This window comes from Atractosteus spatula, chromosome 12 (assembly GCF_055471065.1).
Source record: "Atractosteus spatula isolate fAtrSpa1 chromosome 12, fAtrSpa1.hap1, whole genome shotgun sequence".
NCBI classification, from domain to species: domain Eukaryota; kingdom Metazoa; phylum Chordata; class Actinopteri; order Semionotiformes; family Lepisosteidae; genus Atractosteus; species Atractosteus spatula.
This window is the reverse complement of record NC_142717.1, coordinates 24,048,174-24,068,298: the sequence shown is the minus strand read 5'-3', so window position 1 is coordinate 24,068,298 and position 20,125 is coordinate 24,048,174. Positions and strand designations below refer to the sequence as shown.

The 20,125-nt window shown below is 41.7% G+C and overlaps 2 protein-coding genes across 4 annotated transcripts in view; both read right to left on the bottom strand.

The window, feature by feature from the left end:
• Positions 1-3,574, bottom strand: part of myo1g (myosin IG) — a 58,528-nt gene extending 54,954 nt beyond the window's left edge. The window contains exon 1 of the mRNA XM_088929027.1: positions 3,241-3,574. Within this exon, the coding sequence (XP_088785153.1) occupies positions 3,241-3,335 (95 nt within the window). The 5' untranslated portion in view covers positions 3,336-3,574. The remainder of the gene's footprint in view (positions 1-3,240) is intronic.
• A 5,803-nt stretch (positions 3,575-9,377) lies between these two features.
• Positions 9,378-18,503, bottom strand: LOC148822812 (uncharacterized). 3 transcript variants are annotated; one of them, XM_088929169.1, is made up of 4 exons: positions 18,231-18,503; positions 16,670-16,860; positions 12,935-13,014; positions 9,378-12,048 (listed from the first exon to the last, which is right to left on the bottom strand). In XM_088929169.1, exons 2-4 carry the CDS (start codon positions 16,851-16,853, stop codon positions 10,537-10,539), a joined length of 1,776 nt encoding a protein of 591 aa, XP_088785295.1. In that variant the 5' UTR covers positions 16,854-16,860; positions 18,231-18,503; the 3' UTR covers positions 9,378-10,536. The 3 variants fall into 3 exon arrangements, with proteins under 3 accessions (XP_088785295.1, XP_088785296.1, XP_088785297.1); XM_088929170.1 differs by having other exon boundaries at positions 18,394-18,503; XM_088929171.1 differs by lacking the exons at positions 12,935-13,014; positions 18,231-18,503 and having other exon boundaries at positions 16,670-16,741.
• Positions 18,504-20,125: the final 1,622 nt, after the last annotated feature.

Genomic DNA, 20,125 nt, shown 5'->3' with positions numbered 1-20,125 from the left:
GGTGGGGGAATTGGGGCCTAACCCATCAAGCTACGGGATAAGTGGGATAAAGGGTACAAGTCTATTAACCTACAAGTATGTTTTTGGACTGTGTGAGGAAAATGGAGCACACAGCGGAAACTCACAAGAACATGGGGAGAACATACAATCTCCACACAGATAGCACCCCAGGTTCAGAATTGAAATGAGGGCCTCAGCACTGTGATATAGCAATGCTAACCACTACATCACTATGCTGCCCATTATTACCATTGTTATTATAATCATTTTTGTTACTATTATTGTAGTTTTAAGCTTTTGATAAATGAACCAGTGTACATAGCTGTGGTGCCAGTGGGCAGTGATAGGAGAGAGTCTGTGTAATGACATGTCTGCTTGTCTCCTTTCTCCACCCTATGAAAGGTGAGAACAGGAAATACAGCCTCTGAACTCTGACATCAGGAGATTACAAAGTCAGTATACTGAGCTGTGACTAACCCGGTATCCTACATACTGGATCCCACAGCTCTGTTTAGGCCTAATAAAGCCCTGGAAATCAGTCTAATGCTCACAGCATTTTATCCCTCTGGTGCCTGTTCTGTGTACCACTTCATGTTTTTCCTCTTCTCAGCTCCTGTGCTCACTTATTCAAACAGGAAAGCATTCTCTTCTCAGTGTGCTGAGGACTCAGATCCTGCCTATACAATTCCACCCTGACCTCTTCCACATACCCAACTCACACTGTACTGCAAGTTCCTGCCTGTTGCTCTGTATCCAGCTGAGGAATTTATACTCTGCCTTGTAATCAAGCTGGAAAATGTGTAACTCAAATGTTAAGACAAAACCAAAGGATTACCCATCCAGTAATCCATCAACAGATCAAAAGCCCATTTCCTGCAATGAACTCAGAGGCTGCTCTCCCACACAGTCTGCACTCTCTGATGTTCCTAGCTCTAAGAACATTTATATAGTCCTTCCTTTATACTTATAACTCCCTTTATAGGGAGTTTTGATGGGAAAGAACTAATGGGATTTTAGAAAGCATTTCATCCTTAATTAGTACTTTCACTTCTGGAAAATTGTCATAGTGCTTCATAGCTTCAGTCAGCTTCAGGGAAACTTTTGTGTAATGTCACTCCCAATCTCAAAGTGAAACCTTGGAAGAACCCCTTTTTGAAATTGAGGACTTTTCTAAAGTTAACTTCTCTCAACGGGCAAAGCATATTTATTAAAACGGCACTATCTTGAATTAGTATGCTAAAATTTGCCCTGTTTTATTGTCTTCTGTGGGATGAAAAAGAAATCTGGAAATAAAATCTAAAATAATCTTTCAAGGTGTCCATTTATGAGTCCTTAGTATGTCTTAAAGGAGCATTTCTATCCAGAGACAATATTGGAATGGGAAATTAGTGAATTTCAAAAGCAGAAAGTATTTTTGACAGGAACAAAATATCATCCTTTAAAAGCTAAATTATATCAGCTCAAGACAATACAGACGTTTTGCAGGAAAACATGAAAGTTATTCATTACAAGTATGTGAGGACTGGGTAGCACAAAATCTATTTTTGAAGGATATCAGGGTTCAGTGTTCTTCGAATTTTGACAATCGAATTTCCAGAAGACCATATGTTTGTGACATAGAACATGAAAAGTTTTTGCAGTAGCTGTCCACAGCTTATTCACTAAAACAAGCTGCTGAAGAACTGTATCAGCAGCACAACTCTTTCAGAAGAATGTAGTGAGCAGTAACTATAAACTGTGAAGTTAAACCGAAAATACCAACCACAGCCATTTAAAAAAGGGACTTGTGTCAGTCTGATTTCATGTCATGCAAGGCACACGCAACCACAAACAGGCAGGGACTATTTCTATGTGAGCGAAACCTTTTGAAACAAAATTGCTGGTTTGAACAGGTCAGCATATGGGAAATTAGACTGAAATTGCTTTCTCTGAACTCACTCGTCATTATATGTGGTAGAAAATCAACTGCCAGCTAAACACAGGACTTCTAATAATCTCCCAAAGCTCAAAAGATGAAGGTTTAGGATATTATACAGATGTTAGGAGATTCGTAGCCTACCCTGTCTCCAAGGAGGAATATGAATTTCCCTGGACTACTGCATCAACCCTACCAAACAGCAAAGCTAAAACTGTTGTTTTTGCTTTATAGTCAAACAGTTTGTAACCTTAGAATTAATATAAATGAAAGGTACAATGTATGTTTTGTGTTAAAAGGGGCAGCCAGCATTAATTTTATGAATCTTGATATTCACCATATATTATGATTCTTTATCTGAGTCTTACAAAGATCTTGTCCACCCTAAACTACATTAATTAGGGACGAATTCAGACTTAAAAACTTGCCATTGTAACAGTCAACTCAAAATGTAAGATTTAGAAAAGTTGAACCAATTCTCTTAAACCATATATGACTGTTATATTTGATCACTGAATTTTACAATGAAAACTTAACAATGTTTTCTGCTCAGCCACACACAACAGAAACAAAATAATGAAGGGGATCTACTGTAGAAATAATAGACCAACATCTTTTAACCCAGTCAGTAAGTGTGAACAATAAATTCAGCAGCACTAACCACAGTCTGTCTCTCCACCAACCAGCTAGCGAGGCTCTGAAATGCAAAGACTCCATATCTACATTGCAAAGAGCGGTAAAGTCAAACCAGAAATGACTAATCACTCCCTCTTTCCTGCTCTATCACTCTCTCTCGCTCTGACTCTCATCATTTTCATTGCTTCTCCTCTTATCTTCTCTCTTTGGCCCTGTGAGACGCCCCAGTGTTTCACATATGAGAGAAATTTGACAGCGAAACGTTTACCGAAAGCTACTTTTTCATTGTCATCTTTTCTTGCAGTCAGTTGTCCACAGCTTCATTCATATGTGGATGAAAGCTGATGGCAAATAAGTGACAGAGCAAAGTGAACGTTTTGTGAACAAGTTTGTGAATGAAGTCCATTTAATTCACAAACTGTTCACAAAAAGTGAACTAGAGATAAAAAGTCAAACCGGTAAAGAGGCTGGTGTCCTTTACACCTTGTCTTTCCATCACTAGAGAATGGACTCCAGAGGTCTTTAGTAAGGCGAAAATAACTTGAGGTCAGTTAACACTGGTGAGGTAAGGGACGGGTTAAAGCCAACATCCCAGATTCTGTTTTCTGCTTTTCAGAGTCTCTTTTCTCTCATTCCTCTTCACCTCACCAGATTTCATCCAAGCTGCCCAGTCCTTCACCCCTTCTTACCTCAGCTTCAGGTTCTCCATGAACTGCTCCATGTTCACCTCATCCAGGAGGACAAAATCCGACTTCCCGAACTCCAGTCCCTCAAGTTCCGCCATCCCTGAGCCGGCTGATGAACAGACAGGCAGGCCGATGTTGGGACAAACAGACAAGCTTGCCGGTGCTTTGGCAGGGCCTCTCAATAAAAGAGAGCAGGGCAGGGTTTCAAATCCTCTGTCTGTGTGAGCGCATGTGGGTGTGGTGTAACTGACTAACTGAGAGCAACTGACAGGGCTCTCCGTGAGCTATCAGCGCTGCGGTCACAGGCTGCTGCACGTCATCTTTCCACTGCTGTGTGAGTGCGTGTGTGTGTGTGTCTCTCTATATGTACAGTAGTTATATAGAAGTACTCGGAAAGTGGAGACAGTACCTATCATTAGATACTCTAAGTCACTTCTCTTTGCTTTTATTTCTGACTTCCTGTCATTGATGCTGTATCTAAATCTGTCCCCAACAACAGTTTAACTGTGTGAAACCGTGACAGTGCAAAGTTACAGTAACATTGCACAGTAAGAGAAGGCACAGAATGGGTCTACTTGTTCAACCTGGAGACCAGGGTGTCAGAATCCATTACCTGAGAGCAGCAGAATCCTTTGGTTCTTATTCCAACTCTGAATCAAAGTAGTTGCTCAAACTGCTGTGTTTAAGATTTTCTCAGGGCCTGTTAAGGTTGCTTATTTAAAGATGCAGTTGATCCTAGGCACCAAGAGTGAACCAGTGAACCTAGAGAGATTATGGGGATATGGTATGAATATGCTAATTCCTCAAAGGTAGTGATAAAGGCATCCCAGTAGACTTCTTCAGGATCAACTTTGAAACACGAACCACAGGACACAAGTAGAAACAATGTGGATGTGCTTTTAAAACGTAGAACAGGAAGCACTTCTTTACCCAAAGGGTTGTGGGAGTATGTAACATGCTACATAGCCATGTCATCAAAGTTGTTTCAGAGTAAGAAACCACTGGATGAGATCCTCGGATCAATAAGCTGCTAGATACCATTTTGGCCTCTTCCTCTCATTTGTATTAAGCAAACGTTTTAAAAGAAATACACCAAATAAATGAGAGTTTGGGTCTGGAGGCACTTTGGAAATGTGTCCCTGCAAGTTGCATGTGTGAGACCCAGACATAAGTGAGGTTCATTCTGCCCGAAAGTGCCTCACAACACAAACGTGCTTGGTTGCCTAGTTACTGAGCTGTGTGGTGAACTAGTGGTTGTGGTCCCAGAGGCGAACTTGTATGACTTGGACCTGTGGAAAAAAGAGATAAATGAGGCTGATGATAAAACAATTTACTTGTGAAACAAAGTACAGTGTGTTTCATGCTATGTATGTGAAGAAGCCATGGTGAAATTAAGCCATCATAAAGCATCTTTTATCAGCAACTACAGATCTTTGGATAGTGGATGTAGTGCTTTATCTGCAGAGATAACCATTAAGAAGGCCTTAGACATGTTTAACCAACTAGAAATGTAAAAATCAGATCTTTCAAAAGCAGAAGCACGGTAATACAATGTCAGGTTAAAGTAGGACAGCTGACAAAGGATTTCTCACATTATTAAATATTAGTGTTTAGCTTTAACAGAGATGGCCATGAGGAGATCTAATACAACTATTCAAAATCCTCAAAGGCATGGACAAATTTATGACTGACGTCTTAAGAATCGGCAGTAAAACACAAACCAAAAGACACAATGGAAGCAATGGGAAAATTAAATTAATACTAAGAACTGGAGGCACTTGTTTTACTCAAAGGGTTGGAGTATGGGACAAGCTAGCCAGTCACGCCATTGAAGCCAATCCCCTGACTTCTTTCAGAAAAATGCCAAATGAGACCAATTAGTATTTAAGCTAAGATAATATTACAATAATGGTCACCTCTAGTTTGTAATAATTCTTTAGTTCTAAAAAACACATATTTCATCTCATATATTTCAAAATGGTGGCACACTGGATAAGCATTTTTTATCAGGATTTAGGAGGAGAAACACTACTCCTTCTAATATTTGAAAAAATGATATAATTTCCATCACTGCACTTTCACTGCAGAGTATGATTATCTTAGCTTAGTACGTCCCAAATAATGGGGCTACAGAAAACGTTCCAGAGGCATACCCATTAACACTGAATCCCTGTCTTCCTACAGAGTCGTGTAATGAACTGCCCTATCAAAAAGGTGACACAAACCAGGTGCAAAAAGACAAGAAAAATCTCATGCAGAAGGCAGCTGATATTCATACCACGGAGCAGATGTGCAGTGGAGAAACTGGCCACTTCCACTACAGATAAGTGTTTTAATATGGCATCAAAGACAGAGAAGGGTCCTCATGAATAAGGATAGGTGTTATAGATAAGGAAATTATAGCCTGAGACAAGAGAAACTCTTGCACACAAATAACTGTAGAACCAAATCAAAAAAAGAGCTGTGCTTCACTGGAGCCCAGTGTCTCAGGTTCCCTCATTCCAGGAAATGGATGAAAACTAACTGACCACTAACTGAACCACTTATTCCACATCACATAGCTTATCTGAAAAACAATCTCAAAGTTAACAAAATGTCCACTATGTTGAAAGGTCTAAGAGAACTAGAAAATCTCTGTTCAATCCCTGGATTAAAGGAACTACTGCATATGGAACAGGCAAACAGTCCTCTTGGAGTCCCAGTAGAGGCTCATCCGACTGACAGCATCCCCAAAGAGTGACTTTTTCTAATTTCGGACAAAACTTCAAGTGTTAGTGTTATACTGATGTGACTGTAAGAGGTTTGCATGAATAGATAAGAAATTGACATCAGCGGTGTGATATTTAGCTACTATTTTTAATTAACCCACAAATACCACCAAGCTAATTATCACCCTTGCAAAACCACACAGCCACCAGCTTTTCTGGTCCATACCTGCGTATAAAACACCTCCCACCACACAGGTCTGAGGAAGGAGTGAGGGAGAAGCAACTATCTGCACACCCTGATCCACTGAACGTCCTGTATTGCATCAGGGCTGTATCACAGGGAACGAAGGGTGTCTAAATCAATCAGCTTGTTGTTTTATCTGGCAGACCTGCAAACAAACTAATCAACCTGAAATGAATTAATCAGTCCTGAAAGATCAGTGTTCTGCTGTCCAACCATCATGTCATGTCATAGCTCACTCACTCTCCTACTTCTCTCCTCCCTCTTGATCCTCTCTTCTGTCCCTGTCAAGAGAGAACTGCTCTTCCCCTCCTGTCTTCTTATCTCCAGTTCCACCTCTAAGCTGTCATTCCTCTCCTGTGCTGTCACTCACTGTGCAGGCAACGCATTGGTGCCTGATTGCAGGTACTATATTGGCTCACTTCCTGTACACAGTCTGCGTAGCTGCGGTTAATGGTGACATCAGTGTTTCCTCTTTCAGTGTTTCCTATTCCATGACAGGGGAACGGCAGAGCTGTCATTCTCCGCCTCTACTGTCACACAGCCCTGTTTCCAGACCGATCGTGGGTATCAGGGCAAAACGGACTGCAGCAGCACAGTGTACATGGTTCCATATTCTCTTAACCAAGACCATGGATGGACCATGGCTCATGTCTTATCTTACAAGAGTAGCATATTACCACGCATGGGCAACCTTGTAGCAATAACAGCAGTAATAATCTTTACATAGTGCTTTTCTGGATGCATTCTCTCAAGACACTTTACAAGAATGAAACAAAAATGGAGAGGTATGTCCAAACTAATATAGGAAGTCAAACAGAAATAAAGGCTAGTGTATAAAAGTGAGTTTCAAAACAGGATTTGAAAGTGCTGACCGAACTTGCAAGAATCCGATATGGGCTGGAAGATCAGGCAGAACACAGCATTGAAGCATTTTTTAAAGCAATAAATTAAATTTGTTCATGGGACTAGATGGATAGAATAACAAGTCATTTGCCACCAAAAAGCTCCTACAAGTGAATAAATGTGTTTTAAAACAAGTTATAAATGCTGGCTCACACCTTAGGTTTTATCCTTTTATGTTATTTAAACTGCATGGCTTTAATGAAACCATCTGTCCTCTAACAAAGTGTGATGGCACACTCCAGAGTTAGACTGGGTGTAAACTAGCACATCACAGACTCCACTGCCACAATCTGTGAGTGGCAGACATGTCTGTCATGTGATCAAGTGTGAAGAGGAAAAACGTCCAGCATTTCAAATCATTGAAATCTTTCACTGATTTTGTATGTTCTAGTTATCTTAAAGTTCTAAACTTAGCAAACACCTTTCTTGTAAATCATGCTAAAAAGGCATTTTGTATATTAGAAAATGGCTTTCAACTACTGCAGTTCATAGTGAAGACGTGGTGGAGGATGACAGCACTAAGACTAAGAAGAAGCTCTTAAGGTAAGGCTTCCCTGAGTAGTCAGTTTTGTGTATACGAGCAGATATACTAATCAGACTAAACACCTGAGGAGTACGCCCACTCCCTCTTGTGCCTAAATAGTGTTATTACACCTCAGTTGGCCAGCAGCCCTTGGCTTTACTTATTCATGCTCTACACCTGCACCTTCCCTGTCAGTCATACAGCACAGCATAAAACTCTAACAAGCATCCAAGAGTTCAACATCAAAAACGATTCTGGCACATAACCTACTGTAGGCATATAATCTCTATAAAGTATTTTACTGCATGGTATTGTGCTAAAAGAATTCTCTACATACTGTAGCTCATTACAGCTGTATCATGTACTGCAGGTCGATGTGTGAAAGAGCCCTTTACAGGGATAAAATGCTCTATTAATTTGCATGCAAATCGCAGAACTCTTTTGACTGCGCTAATCACCAGACACAAGCAATGTAGAAATAAATTTTGGTGGCACTAATTTTTTCAGCTTTAGTATTAAAATGTGTTTAACCGTTCACCCAGCACGGAAATGCCAAATGCAAAGGAAAACATGAAAATGCAAAATGGGTTTTCCATGGTACAAATGGGGTCAGTAAGAAGGCAGCAAGGACAAGAAGGTGACAGTCAGTGAATTTGTTATAGCTCTTCTTACATTTGTGCAGTACTGTAGAAAAAGATGGCAGACATGCCGGATTTTCAGACATGATCACTGTTATTGTTAACAGTAAAACGAATGTGTATGGGACTTTTTGAGGTACCCGTTTTGAGGTACTCCTTATGCACAAGGTGATTGTTTTGTCTCAGCTATGATCTTGTTATGTGTTCTTGCCAATCATGAAGAATGGACATACTGGGGGCAATGACCAAGTTTGCTTGCTTGTTTGCTTGTGTCTTTTAAAGATTCTACATTTTAATGTAATACAGTAATTTGTGATTACTGAAACAATTTTTTGTATTTGTATCATTTTAGTTACTGTGAACACAAATGGCTACAGTCAACATGATCTGACACCTTTCCTGCCATTTTAGATTCACTGAAAACATCATGGACTATTTCAGGTTTTTTTTTCCTTTTGTGTTTTTTTCTTTTTGTTTTGTTTCAGTTTGCATCTCGCACTTCAAAGCCCCTAAATTATGAAGATTTTGGTACATATACTGAAAGGCTTTCTCTCTATCTTTCCGAGCATCAATCCCGCATCAGCAGGGTCCGCTTGTCGGCACACCAGTATCCATTTGGTGGTTTGAACCAAATCTTTGAGCTGACGTTGCCATTAACTGCGACCAAGAAATACTCCAACCGGCGCGTCGCTCCGCCTGCCGTCGGAGTGGGAGGGGGGAGGAGAACAAAGTAATGTAGCCAATTCATAGAGGGGGATTATTAGGAGGCATGGGAAATTTGGCCAGGACGCCAGGTTTACACCCTGGGATTTTTAATGATCACAGAGAGTCGGGACCTCGGTTTTACGTCTCATCCGAAGGACGGCACTTATTTACAGTATAGTGTCCCCATCACTATACTGGGGCATTAGGACCCACCTGGACCACAGGGTGAGCACCCCCTGCTGGCCTCACTAACACCTCTTCCAGCAGCAACCTTAGTTTTTCCCAGGAGGTCTCCCATCCAGGTACTGACCAGGCTCCCACCTGCTGAGCTTCAGTGGGTTGCCAGTTGTGAGTTGCAGGGTGATATGGCTGCTGGCCATATACTGAAAGGCTTTGAAACACACAAAAGGAGTAAACACTTAATTTCAATGAAGACTTTACTTCGTAATCTTAACATCAAAACATACAGCTCCATTGGTATAACATATGTAAAAGAAACAGAATGATTTTCAAATGCGTAGAACAATGAGGCTGGATTATGCAATCCTTTTCCTTTAAAATGCCACAGATACTACACCTCACGGCTTCTAAACATGGTGCTGGAAACTTTAATTTACCTTAATCAACACCTTCACAAGACATGATACAGTCTTCTTCCTATACACTCACTAAATAAAATATTAAGGCTAATGAGCAGCCTAAGTACAATCCATAGTCATCTTCAGGACAAGAGACAGACTTCCATCAGCATCTCTGGAATGATTAACCCCTGAAACTCAATCCTGTTGAAACTTATGGGATGAGCAGGTCAGTCCCACACATCATTATTTTACTGAATACTGAACACTCCCAATCATTTCTGAAAGCTGCCTGCAATGTCTTAAAGCCTTGTGGAATTCAAGAACACTGTTCAATTTGTTTTTTTACAACTTGCTGAGGCTCAGCACGTTAAATGGTAGGGATACCAAATATTTTAGCACATGAGTGTATTATACAAATGATTCTGTTGGTCATGAGTGAGTCATCACAATAGTAGGAAATTATAATATTTACAATAAGTTGTATCAAGGACAGTTCACAGCTATTTTTAATTGTGTTCAGTTGTGTTCAAGAGAGTGAAGTGCTGGTCAGCCTTGGCACACAAATCCTTGGGCTTTTAATGGTTTTGTAAGGTGATGTAGGAATACCACAGAGAGAGAACATGCCCTGAAAATGTTGCTATTTAAAGAAGGGATAGTACTGAGATTCAGTTCTTTTAATTCTTGTGAGAAAAGGGCATTTATTGGCCAGGCTTCTTGCCTGCTGTACCCCATTCTGAAAATTATGTCATACTCTCACTCTCGCTGACTTGGTAGGCATGAAAAAGCAATTTTCTCTACAGTCCACAATGTTTCACAATGCAGCTGAAGCACTGAAATTGGGCTGTCGTCATTTTGAGAAGTTAAAAACAAAGCCTAGACTCTTATTTTCCTACCATTAGCAAGTTTTAACTCCCAATTCCTTAGGTAACACATACTTGTACACATTAGTTTTGCTCAGGCACAGCTGTAAAAGAATATACACATCCACAGACTTAGTTCATTTATGCTTCATCACTGCTTTAGAAAATCGTTTTGACAAATCACCCAATGGTTTTAGTATTGTTGGTGTTTTTCTACTTTGTCTCTCAGTCTTCTGCATTATTACAGGGTCCAGCCCTACATTTGTCTGTATATCAGACTGCATGTTTCCTGGGCTGCTCTCCCCCTGTACTGGTCTTTGTCTCAAATACTTATTACGGGTCTCAGAGTGGCTTCTCCTTCTTGGGACCTCTCTGTTCGCAGAAGGCGTTAATGCAGCCATCTCCTGCATCTGCTTCCTAGGTACCACGTCCTCTTTCTGGTACTTACTGGGAGAGTACCCCTGAGCTCCGGGAGATCCCTGTTCAGGTACCCGGACTCCTGTCCTACTGGGCGTGCGAGGCAGAGAGGAGCTCCGCGTGACAACCCTGCCGGGTCGTGCCCCCCTCCCCTCGCGACCCACTTGTGGCAAACTGACCTTCTCTCCCAACAACCTCTGCTTCATCTCATAGCTCCCTCTGGAGGAGCCCACCAGATAGATGGTGTCCCCCCGTTGCTCGACAAGCACAGAGTAGACATCTGCCAGCGGTGGAATACTCTTAGCGATCACAGCCCGCTGATCATGGTCACATGAGGACAGGTGTACCTCCTGCGTGCGCAGAGATTGGCCGACCTGAGACAGGAAGCTGGACAGCTCGTCACAGGCACTCTTCAAGGTGCTCTGAATAGTTCTCCGTGTGCCCCTCTCAGACTCATAAAAAGCGGGGAGCAGTGTTACAGTGCTAAAGTCAGAGCCTTCTCCTTGCACATTCATTCTTAAAGAATGTTTCTGCAAGATCTCTTGCACATCCTCGTTCTTGAATCTTTGGGCATAGTGGATTATGTGTGTGTCAATGACAAAGGATGTCTGAGGGTGGGCACTGGAACGAGGGGAGTGACTCTGGGAAGAAGAGGCGGTGAAGGAGAGGTCAGCCCTGTGCCTTGGGGTGCTGGAATCACTGCGGAAAGACTCTAACCACTCATGGGATGAGTCCCCAGACCTGCTAGGGGAGGGGTAAGTGAGAGAGGAAGATTCAAAGGAGCCAGACAACATTGCAGTGGCAGCAGGACTATGCAGAGACTCACGGCTGGGCATTGCGCTTCCAATAAACAGGGGGCTTCTACTATGATGAGTCCCACCTATGTCCACAGCTCCATTTTGTTGTAAACGCATGGTGGATTCCTGAGAAACCTTGGTTTTGGACACAGCCCCAGCAGTGTGCCCATTGATGTGGAGCGTTCCTAAATACTCCTGCTCTTTCGGGGGGTAGTGATGATGAGGGGGGCCACGCACACGGGCAGGGGGCGCAGTGAGCAGCAGTTCTTGCAGCTGAGTCCGTAACACACTCAGGCCTAGGAAGGTCCCCTGCAGGTGCAGTTGCCCAGGGCTGCCATGTGTCACTCTGAATCGATGTCGTTGAAGCAACTCCCATACAGCACTTTGGTCTGGAAACATCTGGAGATCTAGATTTGTCTCTGCTGGAATGTCAATCTGTACATAATAGGAAACAGAAGTACAGCTTAGTGTTATGTATTGGTAAACTAGTGCATTTTAAAATAAGAATAGAAGGCAATTTTTCATGCAATGTGTCAAAGGAGTGTTTAATCTGATACACTGGCTTCTTTCAATTAAGGGCCAGAGGCGATTATTAGATCAGACCAATTAGCTTCTAACTCCCACATGGCCTCCCTCTGTTTGTAACTTTATGTTTTAACAATTTACATCCTTCAGTTTCTCAAAGTGTCCATGAACTTAGCCACTTTTTCACTCTTTACTCTTTCTGACCCATTTCTTTCTTTACTGTTCTCATCACTGCGACCGTGTGTTGAATTCAGTATGTTGGAAGCAATTATTTTTAGTTTTCAGTTGAGGACATAAATATCAAATATCAAATATCAAAATAAGCTATCCTGAACAAGAGGCAAACACTCCAAACCACAGATAAAGAGGAAAATTTCCAATAGAAGGTGTGTAATCCATATTTTAATAGATGTCCCAGTTGCACAGAAGAAAACAGCCACCCACTGAAAATCTGGAAAATCTTGGATGTCTAAAAACTGGAAAACTAGCAGACTAAAGCCCTGAAAAAAATGTAATGCTGGATATAACTCAGTAAAGAAAGGTAGATTGGAATGAAAATCCCATAAATATATGTCTGTTGAGAACTGAAAAGGTTCAGCACTGTTTTATAGAACAGGTGATTCTTAGTTGACCACTTAGACAAAAGTACTGAACCAACAGAAACACCCCCATAATACTGATGCCCTTCAGGACAGAAGTGTTTCTGCACAACCCACTGAAAGCCCAGAGATCCAGTGTTGGTGCTCTACAACTCCGTGGAGAAGAGGAGTGTGACCTCCTGGTTGCCTGAGCTCACCTCTAGTTTCTTGAGCTCCAAGGGGAACCTCTGTCCCTCCAGCTCCAGGACATGGTCCTGCTGTAAAACACGATCAGCCACTAAGAGGGAGAAACAGGAAAAAAAAGGATCGTTCCAGCTAGTACAGAGGCAATGTCACAGGAATCAGATGTCCCTTGAGTCCTATCTTACTCTTAAGAAGTCATCACTTAATACATCTTTATTACAAAGTCACCTTTCATGAAGAGAATTTGAAGCTCTTCACAAATTCATCAGGGATTGGACTTCAAACCAGGACGTTATGGGCTCAAATTCAGAGTGTTTCCCTTGAGTAAGGTACTTTGCTCAATTTGCAGACAGACATTTCTTGTCATATAAATGGATATTCACCAGACTTTTCAGAAAATGGGAATTTATGTACAGTATTCACTTTAAAATGTAACCTTTATTTACAATTCATTACATATCTTATCCATATTATACCATTATACAAATTATACTGTTTTAATCCATTATTTAATCAAATAACACAATTAAGAACAAAGTTCACTTCAGTATGTGCATTTTAAATCTATATCCCATTCAATATTTCACAAGGCAAGATCAACTCCATTCACAATTAGCCCCATTTAAGTGTATTTATGTCCAGATTTATGTATTCATGTCCCCACTCCACATTGTATTGGAGATAATTTTGTTGATACCAGCAATACAAATTAATTTCTTGCACTTTTCTTTCCATTCACATGCTGACACGCAGCAGCTACAGGTAACTGCCAAAATAAAGGAAACACCAACATAAAGTGTCTTACAAGGTACTTGGGGCCCTTCTGGAGTTGGACCAGGACAGCTTTAGTGCACCTTGGTATAGATTCTACAAGTGTCTGGAACTCTACTGGAGAGACGCAACACCATTCTTCCACAAGAAATTCCATCATTTGGTGTTTCATTGATGGTGGTGAAAAACAATAACTCAGGGCTGCTCCAGAACCTCTCATAAGTGTTCAATTTGAGTCAAAATATGATGGCTGGAATGGCCATGGCATATGGTTTATATTGTTTTCATGCTCATCAAACCGTTCAGTGACCACTCATGCCCTGTGCATAGGGAAACCGTCATACTGGAAGATTCCACTCCCATCAGGACAGAAGTGCTTCACCATGATCACTCAGAATGGCTTTGTATTTCCTGGCATTTATCTTGGCCTCTAAGGGACTGAATGGGCCTAAACCATGCTAGGAAATTGCACCCTTCACCTTGGGAAACAAGCATAAGAGCCTGAAGGCTTCTCCTTGCATGCTCCACACGTTCTTATCCACTTGTTGAGAACAGGATCTGACCATATGACTTCCTTCTATGACTCAGTTGACAACTGCCTGTGTTCTTTGCACCACTTTACTCACAAAAGTGCATTTGTGGGCACAATAAGGGGATTATGCACTGCAACCTGACCATAGTATTCCAAGACTGTGAAGTCTGACAGACTGCACTTGATGAAACTGCCTGCTCACACCTTAGATTGACATGTGCAGTCAACCGATTCAGAGAGGCTCATCTGTTTTGTCTTGCACCTCAAACTAACGGACATCACAGTCAAGGAGTATGCTCTTTCTTCCACAGTTGCCCCTAGATGATGATGATGTGTTAACCTTAGACATCCCTCCCAACATCACCTCAGCTATTGTTCCTTGTGAACCATCAGCAAGTGGAGCAGTCTTCTTAACAGAAGTTCCTGCCAAACATACCTCAGCAATCACCCCTCTCAAAGTCACTGAGATCTCTTCTTCTAGCCAATGCAGCCAAAATAATGGGCAACTGATCCTAAGCATGATGGGCTGTTAACTGCTTAATTAACTCAGGAACTACACCTGAGTGGAAACACCTGCTTTCAATATACTTTGTTTCCCCCATTTACTCAAGTGTTTCCTATATTCCAGCAGTTACCTGTACTATGAGCCAACAGTCAAACTACACAACAACAGTAAAGAAGGAAATTTTAGGGAGATCAGATTCTGAGCAGCTGGAACACTTTATCTGGAACACTGAGGTTAATACCCCTCCTCTTACAAACAGTGGCATAGGGTCTATAAAGCCAAAGTAATCAGGACATTGATTTAACATCTCATCTGAAGTACAGCCCTTCCTACAGCACAAATGTTCCCTAGTAGGTTAAGCAAGCACTGGTTTCATATTTATGGTCAAGAAGGAAGAATACCACCTACAGGTCCCAAAACACTACCCTGACCAGGCTCAGCACAACTGAGCATCAGGATCGGGCTACAAAGGTGGTAATACTGCTTGCAACATACGACCACATTCCGTTTATAGCTAACCAGGGCAGCACGATGGTGCAGTGGTTAGCGTGGCTCTCTTTCAGCGCTGGGGCCCTGGGTTCAATTCTTGACCTGGGGTGCTATCTATGTGTAGTTTATATGTTCTACCATTGTTCACTTGGCTTTCTTTTGGATGCTCCAATTTCCTCCCACAGTCCAAAAAATATACTGGTAGTTTAATTAGCTTCTAAGAAAACTGGCCCTGGTGTGAGTGAGGGAATGACTACATCTGTCTGCCCTGCAATGGACTGGTGTCCCATCCAGGGTGCACACCACCTTGCATCCATTGGCCACTGACCATCTGCTGCTTCCATATACTCAATACTGTTTAAAGAGAAAAACTCAGAAGGTAATCAGTGACCACTCCAACCCACCTTTTTCCTTATTTGAGCTCCTTTCCTTGAGAAGATTAAGATGTATCAAATACAGAACAGAGACATTCTACAAGAGCACCTGCCCCAAGGCTATTCAGTCTCTTAATAACACTGCTATAAAAGCATTTATTAAACTATTTATTGGTAAATCTGTGGCTTGTAATGCAGCCTTATATTGGTTTTTGTATACAATACAGTATGTGTGTTATTTATGATTTTTTTCTCTTCTTGTATTCATCTTTTTTGCATCTCTTATTTTGAACAAGCACAAAAAATTCTTAACAGCCCAAAGGGCTGGCTTGGCAATAAAGTTGACTTTGATTTTAGATTAAAACCATTAATCATCATAATGGATTCACATGACTAAGGGAGACCTTAAGCAAAGGATAAAGTAATAAGTTTGTAACTGGAATGTCTACAATACTATTGGATTTAGCATGCCAAAACATAAATCTGCTCAATTAAAGGGTCTTAAAAATGTTGCACACTTGGTTGGTGTCATAGGAAGCTTAATAATAATAATAATAATAATAATAAACTTTATTTTATATAGGGCAATAATAGTTCAGACAGGTACTGAGGTGCCAAGCCATGCAGAGCCTTATAGGTGAGCACGAGGATTTTAAAGTCTACACGGAATTTGACCGGAAGCCAGTGCAAGGACTCCAGGATAGGAGTAATGTGAACACTTGCACTAGACCTGGTCACGATTCTGGCCGCTGAATTTTGGACATACTGCAGTTTGTTCAGAGTAGATTTAGATACCCCGGCGAGCAGAGCATTACAGTAGTCAATTCGAGAGAACACAAATGTGTTGATCAGCTTTTCAGCCACAGTTAACGATAGCATAGGGCGTAGTCTAGCGATATTTCTAAGGTGAAAAAAAGATGTTTTGACAGTATGCTGCACATGTGGGTCGAATGTTAAGCCAGAATCGAATATAACCCTCAATGGAAAAGAACAGAAATAAGGAGCATTGAAGAATCTGCACTGTGTACAAAATAGCTCTTCAGTGAAGTTTGGTCATTGTAGTAAAGACAAAATGTACCTTCCAGGAGTTCAAAAGTCACCAGTGCCTGTCCTGGGGTGCTCATAGGGAACTTCACTCCCAGCACTTCCCCTCCCCCATTCCTCGGCCGCAGGAAGTGAATCATCAACTTATCAGTCATGCGGTCAGCAGGGAGGATGCTGGGAACCTTGAAGACCTGGATGGTTGTGAACTCTGAAGCCATGGACTGCCTACACAGAAAGCATAGTTATTCAAACACTGCCCCCTAGTGACAAATTTCAAGACGTTTGGCAGGACAGCACTGTACCTGTACATGCACAATGGAACAGTCAAGCAATAGTTATAATGTGTCGCCAAGGACAGCTCAGAGATATTAAACACGGTCCCTTCCTATCTAGTGTGAGTAATGCTGTCCAGCCATGAAGCCTAAAGACAGAACATGGTGCTACTGCCAGAGATATAGTCTCACAACTCCAAGACAGTAAGATCCAATCCTTCACCCTCTCCCTGCGGCACCACAACCCTCATCCGTCAAACTTTCCTGTCTTGACCACATGTTCCCCTCAAAATTCACTCCAGAGCCAAAACACTGACTCTAGGGACCACGCTGGGGGCTTTCTTTAGGGGCATGCAGAACATAGCATGCTGTCTGGGGCACACATCTTAACATTTTATGTCCAGCCCGGCATTTACTAGTAGATATGAATGCTCACAGGATGACTCTCAAATTTATCAAGTTTTCTTATTAGAATATGAAATCCATTTGTAACTCGAAAACTTACAAAAAGCAATTTCCTTTCAGATTGTGCAATCAGAGCGGAAGACGCGCTCTCTTGCACAGTTTCTCTAGGAGTCGGTCTGACTCATACAAGTCTGTGCTTAAACAAGCAAGTCCTTCACAAAACTTTACAACCTCCGAAACACAATGGAATCAGAATTTTTACAATAGCGTTTTTTTCTCATTTAAACCTTTCCCATTCATTGCCTTCTACCAAAGATTTAAATGCCATTATTCCAAATTATTCCATATTTTAATATAGCGCCCTTCGCTCCAAGATTGCAGTTGGCGTATTTAACATAATTTAAAACTAAAGAGAAATCGGAAACAATCCCCACTCAAGTTACGGTATGCACAAAACCACGTTTAAAAAATGTGAATTGTCAATGCAATTTTACAAAGGTAAATAACGAACCGTTTAAAACTAAAATTATCCGTTTTCAAGTATATTAATAAAGTCACCAAATTCCGACCCCTCTAGGCCGACCACTACGTCATACCAGCGTTGTTAAAATTATATTAGTTATACTATATACCAATAAGAACAGAATTATATACTAACATTAATTATGTATTTAAGCAAAGGTACAGAATTCACAAAAGGGCACCGAAGTGCTCCGCTGTAACTGAGAGACTCTTGGTTTGTTGTCCAACAGGAAACAAGTCACCGAGAACTCGCTCGGCAGATCTTACAGCTAAAAAAAGAGTCCAAATAAAAAATAAAAGCTTATAAAAGCACGGAACATTGGCACACAATCTGTTATATGTACATAAGAACAGCTTTAAACTAGAGAACAGTGAAAATGAAGAAAATATACATACTCCACGATTACACGGGAACAACAAAACCTCAGAGTCAATGCGGACGCGTTACTTTTAGCCTGTTATACTTTTAGTTTCTATTCTCCACAATACCGTGGCGCCTTTAGTACAATGCACGTAGATTTTAAAAGAGAGATCTCGCTGGTTTCCACGCACAACATACTTCTGAACTCCATTTGTTTGTCAAAGCCTATCGCCCCTTCGCCGCTCACGCAGAAGCGAAAGTAAAAACGATTTCAACGCCCGTCATCGGCGAGCTTTCACTTAGCTCCAGGGACCCGTACCGAGCAACGAAGCACAGTATTCATTTAGTCTTCGAGACCAACAGCTCTCCGCCCGTCCAGTTGTTTTTCTAAGAACTCTACAAACACAACATATAGTCTATAACTACAATTGGCCCTGCCATACATATCACTACACAATGTACAAACCACTCTGAACTCTGCACAAGACCATAAACACTGCAAACCAGATGACATCGTAGTTTCCTTCGATACAAGCTACATTAAGAGTCCCAACACTGGAAATAACGGCATGGTTTTAAAGATTGGCAACACCTGTAGACTCTCCATGAATCACGTAATCTGCTCAATTAAGGCAACTCTGGTCTTTTGAGGGTATATAGATTTTAGTCCCAATCTTCATTACTTAAATTGACTGAACACAAAAGAAAGCAGAAAGCAGCCCAGATTAAGGATCCCCAAGGAAAGGCTTGGAGATATCCAATAACCTTAATTGTTCTGAATAACCACAGAATCAGCCTGGTTTCAGACAGATTACTGCTCATTACTTAACCCCTTAATTTCCACCTCACAGCCCAGATCCTTTTTCATTGTTGAACCAACCCCTATGAGGACATTGAAAACTTCACCTCACAAACACTTGTTCTTCAAACACAAGGTTTTAAAGAATCTAAACAAGTGTACCTTAATCAAAGTGTACCTAAAAAGATGAACACGTGCTTTGGATTCCTCTCCTCAATTGCTCACCTGACAGACACAGCATTTTGTGCATAACTAGAAGTTACAACCAGAGGAGACTAAAGGTGGAATAAGTTGCATGTGACGGAGTACCCCACAGATTACTGTGCCTAAAAGCAGGAAAACAGAGGAACCCCTACAATTCCAGACTCAGCTGCCAGTGCGATTTCCAGCCTCTTTATGGCATATTTTCCTAATTTGGAAAATTTACTAATTAGCCAGCAGCCATATCACTCTGCAACTCAGAATGGGCAACCCACTGAAGCTAAGCAGGTGTGAGCCTGGTCAGTACCTGGATGGGAGACCTCCTGGGAAAAACCAAGGTTGCTGCTGGAAGAGGTGTTAGCGGGGCCAGCAGGGGGTGCTCACCCTGCAGTCCATGTGGGTTCTAATGCCCCAGTATAGTGATGGGGACACTATACTGTAAACAGGCGCTGTCCTCCGGATGAGATGCAAAACTAAGGTCCTGACTCTCTGTGGTCATTAAAAATCGCAGGGTGTTTCTCGAAAAGAGTAGGGGTGTAACCCCGGCATCCTGGCCAAATTTCCCATTGGCCCTTACCAGTCATTCTCTCCTAATAATGCCCATCTATGAATTGGCTTCATTACTCTGCTCTCCTCCCGATAGCTGATGTGTGGTAAGCGTTCTGGAGCACTATGGCTGCCCTCGCAACATCCAGATGGGGCTACACATTGGTGGTGGTGGAGGGGAGTCCCTATTACCTGTAAAGCGCTTTGAGTAGAGTAAGCAATTATTATTATAACTTATCTCCATATTACAGGAGTTTATCCACACTAAACAGAAACCCATTAAAATCTGCAATCGGTAAGTTTCCTCAAATTATGTACCCCCAAGGCACAGGATTGACCTGTGTCAGAGTCCCCCAACATTTCAGCAGTTTTCCTTGTGGGCTA

Excerpts from the sequence above, each read along its gene's own strand:
- LOC148822812 (XM_088929169.1), bottom strand. The coding sequence starts at position 16,853 with ATGGCTTCAGAGTTCACAACCATCCAGGTCTTCAAGGTTCCCAGCATC. Across the intron at positions 13,015-16,669 it reads GACTTTTGAACTCCTGGAAG|TGGCTGATCGTGTTTTACAG; the intron begins GTACATTTTGTC and ends TCTCCCTCTTAG. Across the intron at positions 12,049-12,934 it reads TGGAGCTCAAGAAACTAGAG|ATTGACATTCCAGCAGAGAC; the intron begins GTGAGCTCAGGC and ends TATTATGTACAG.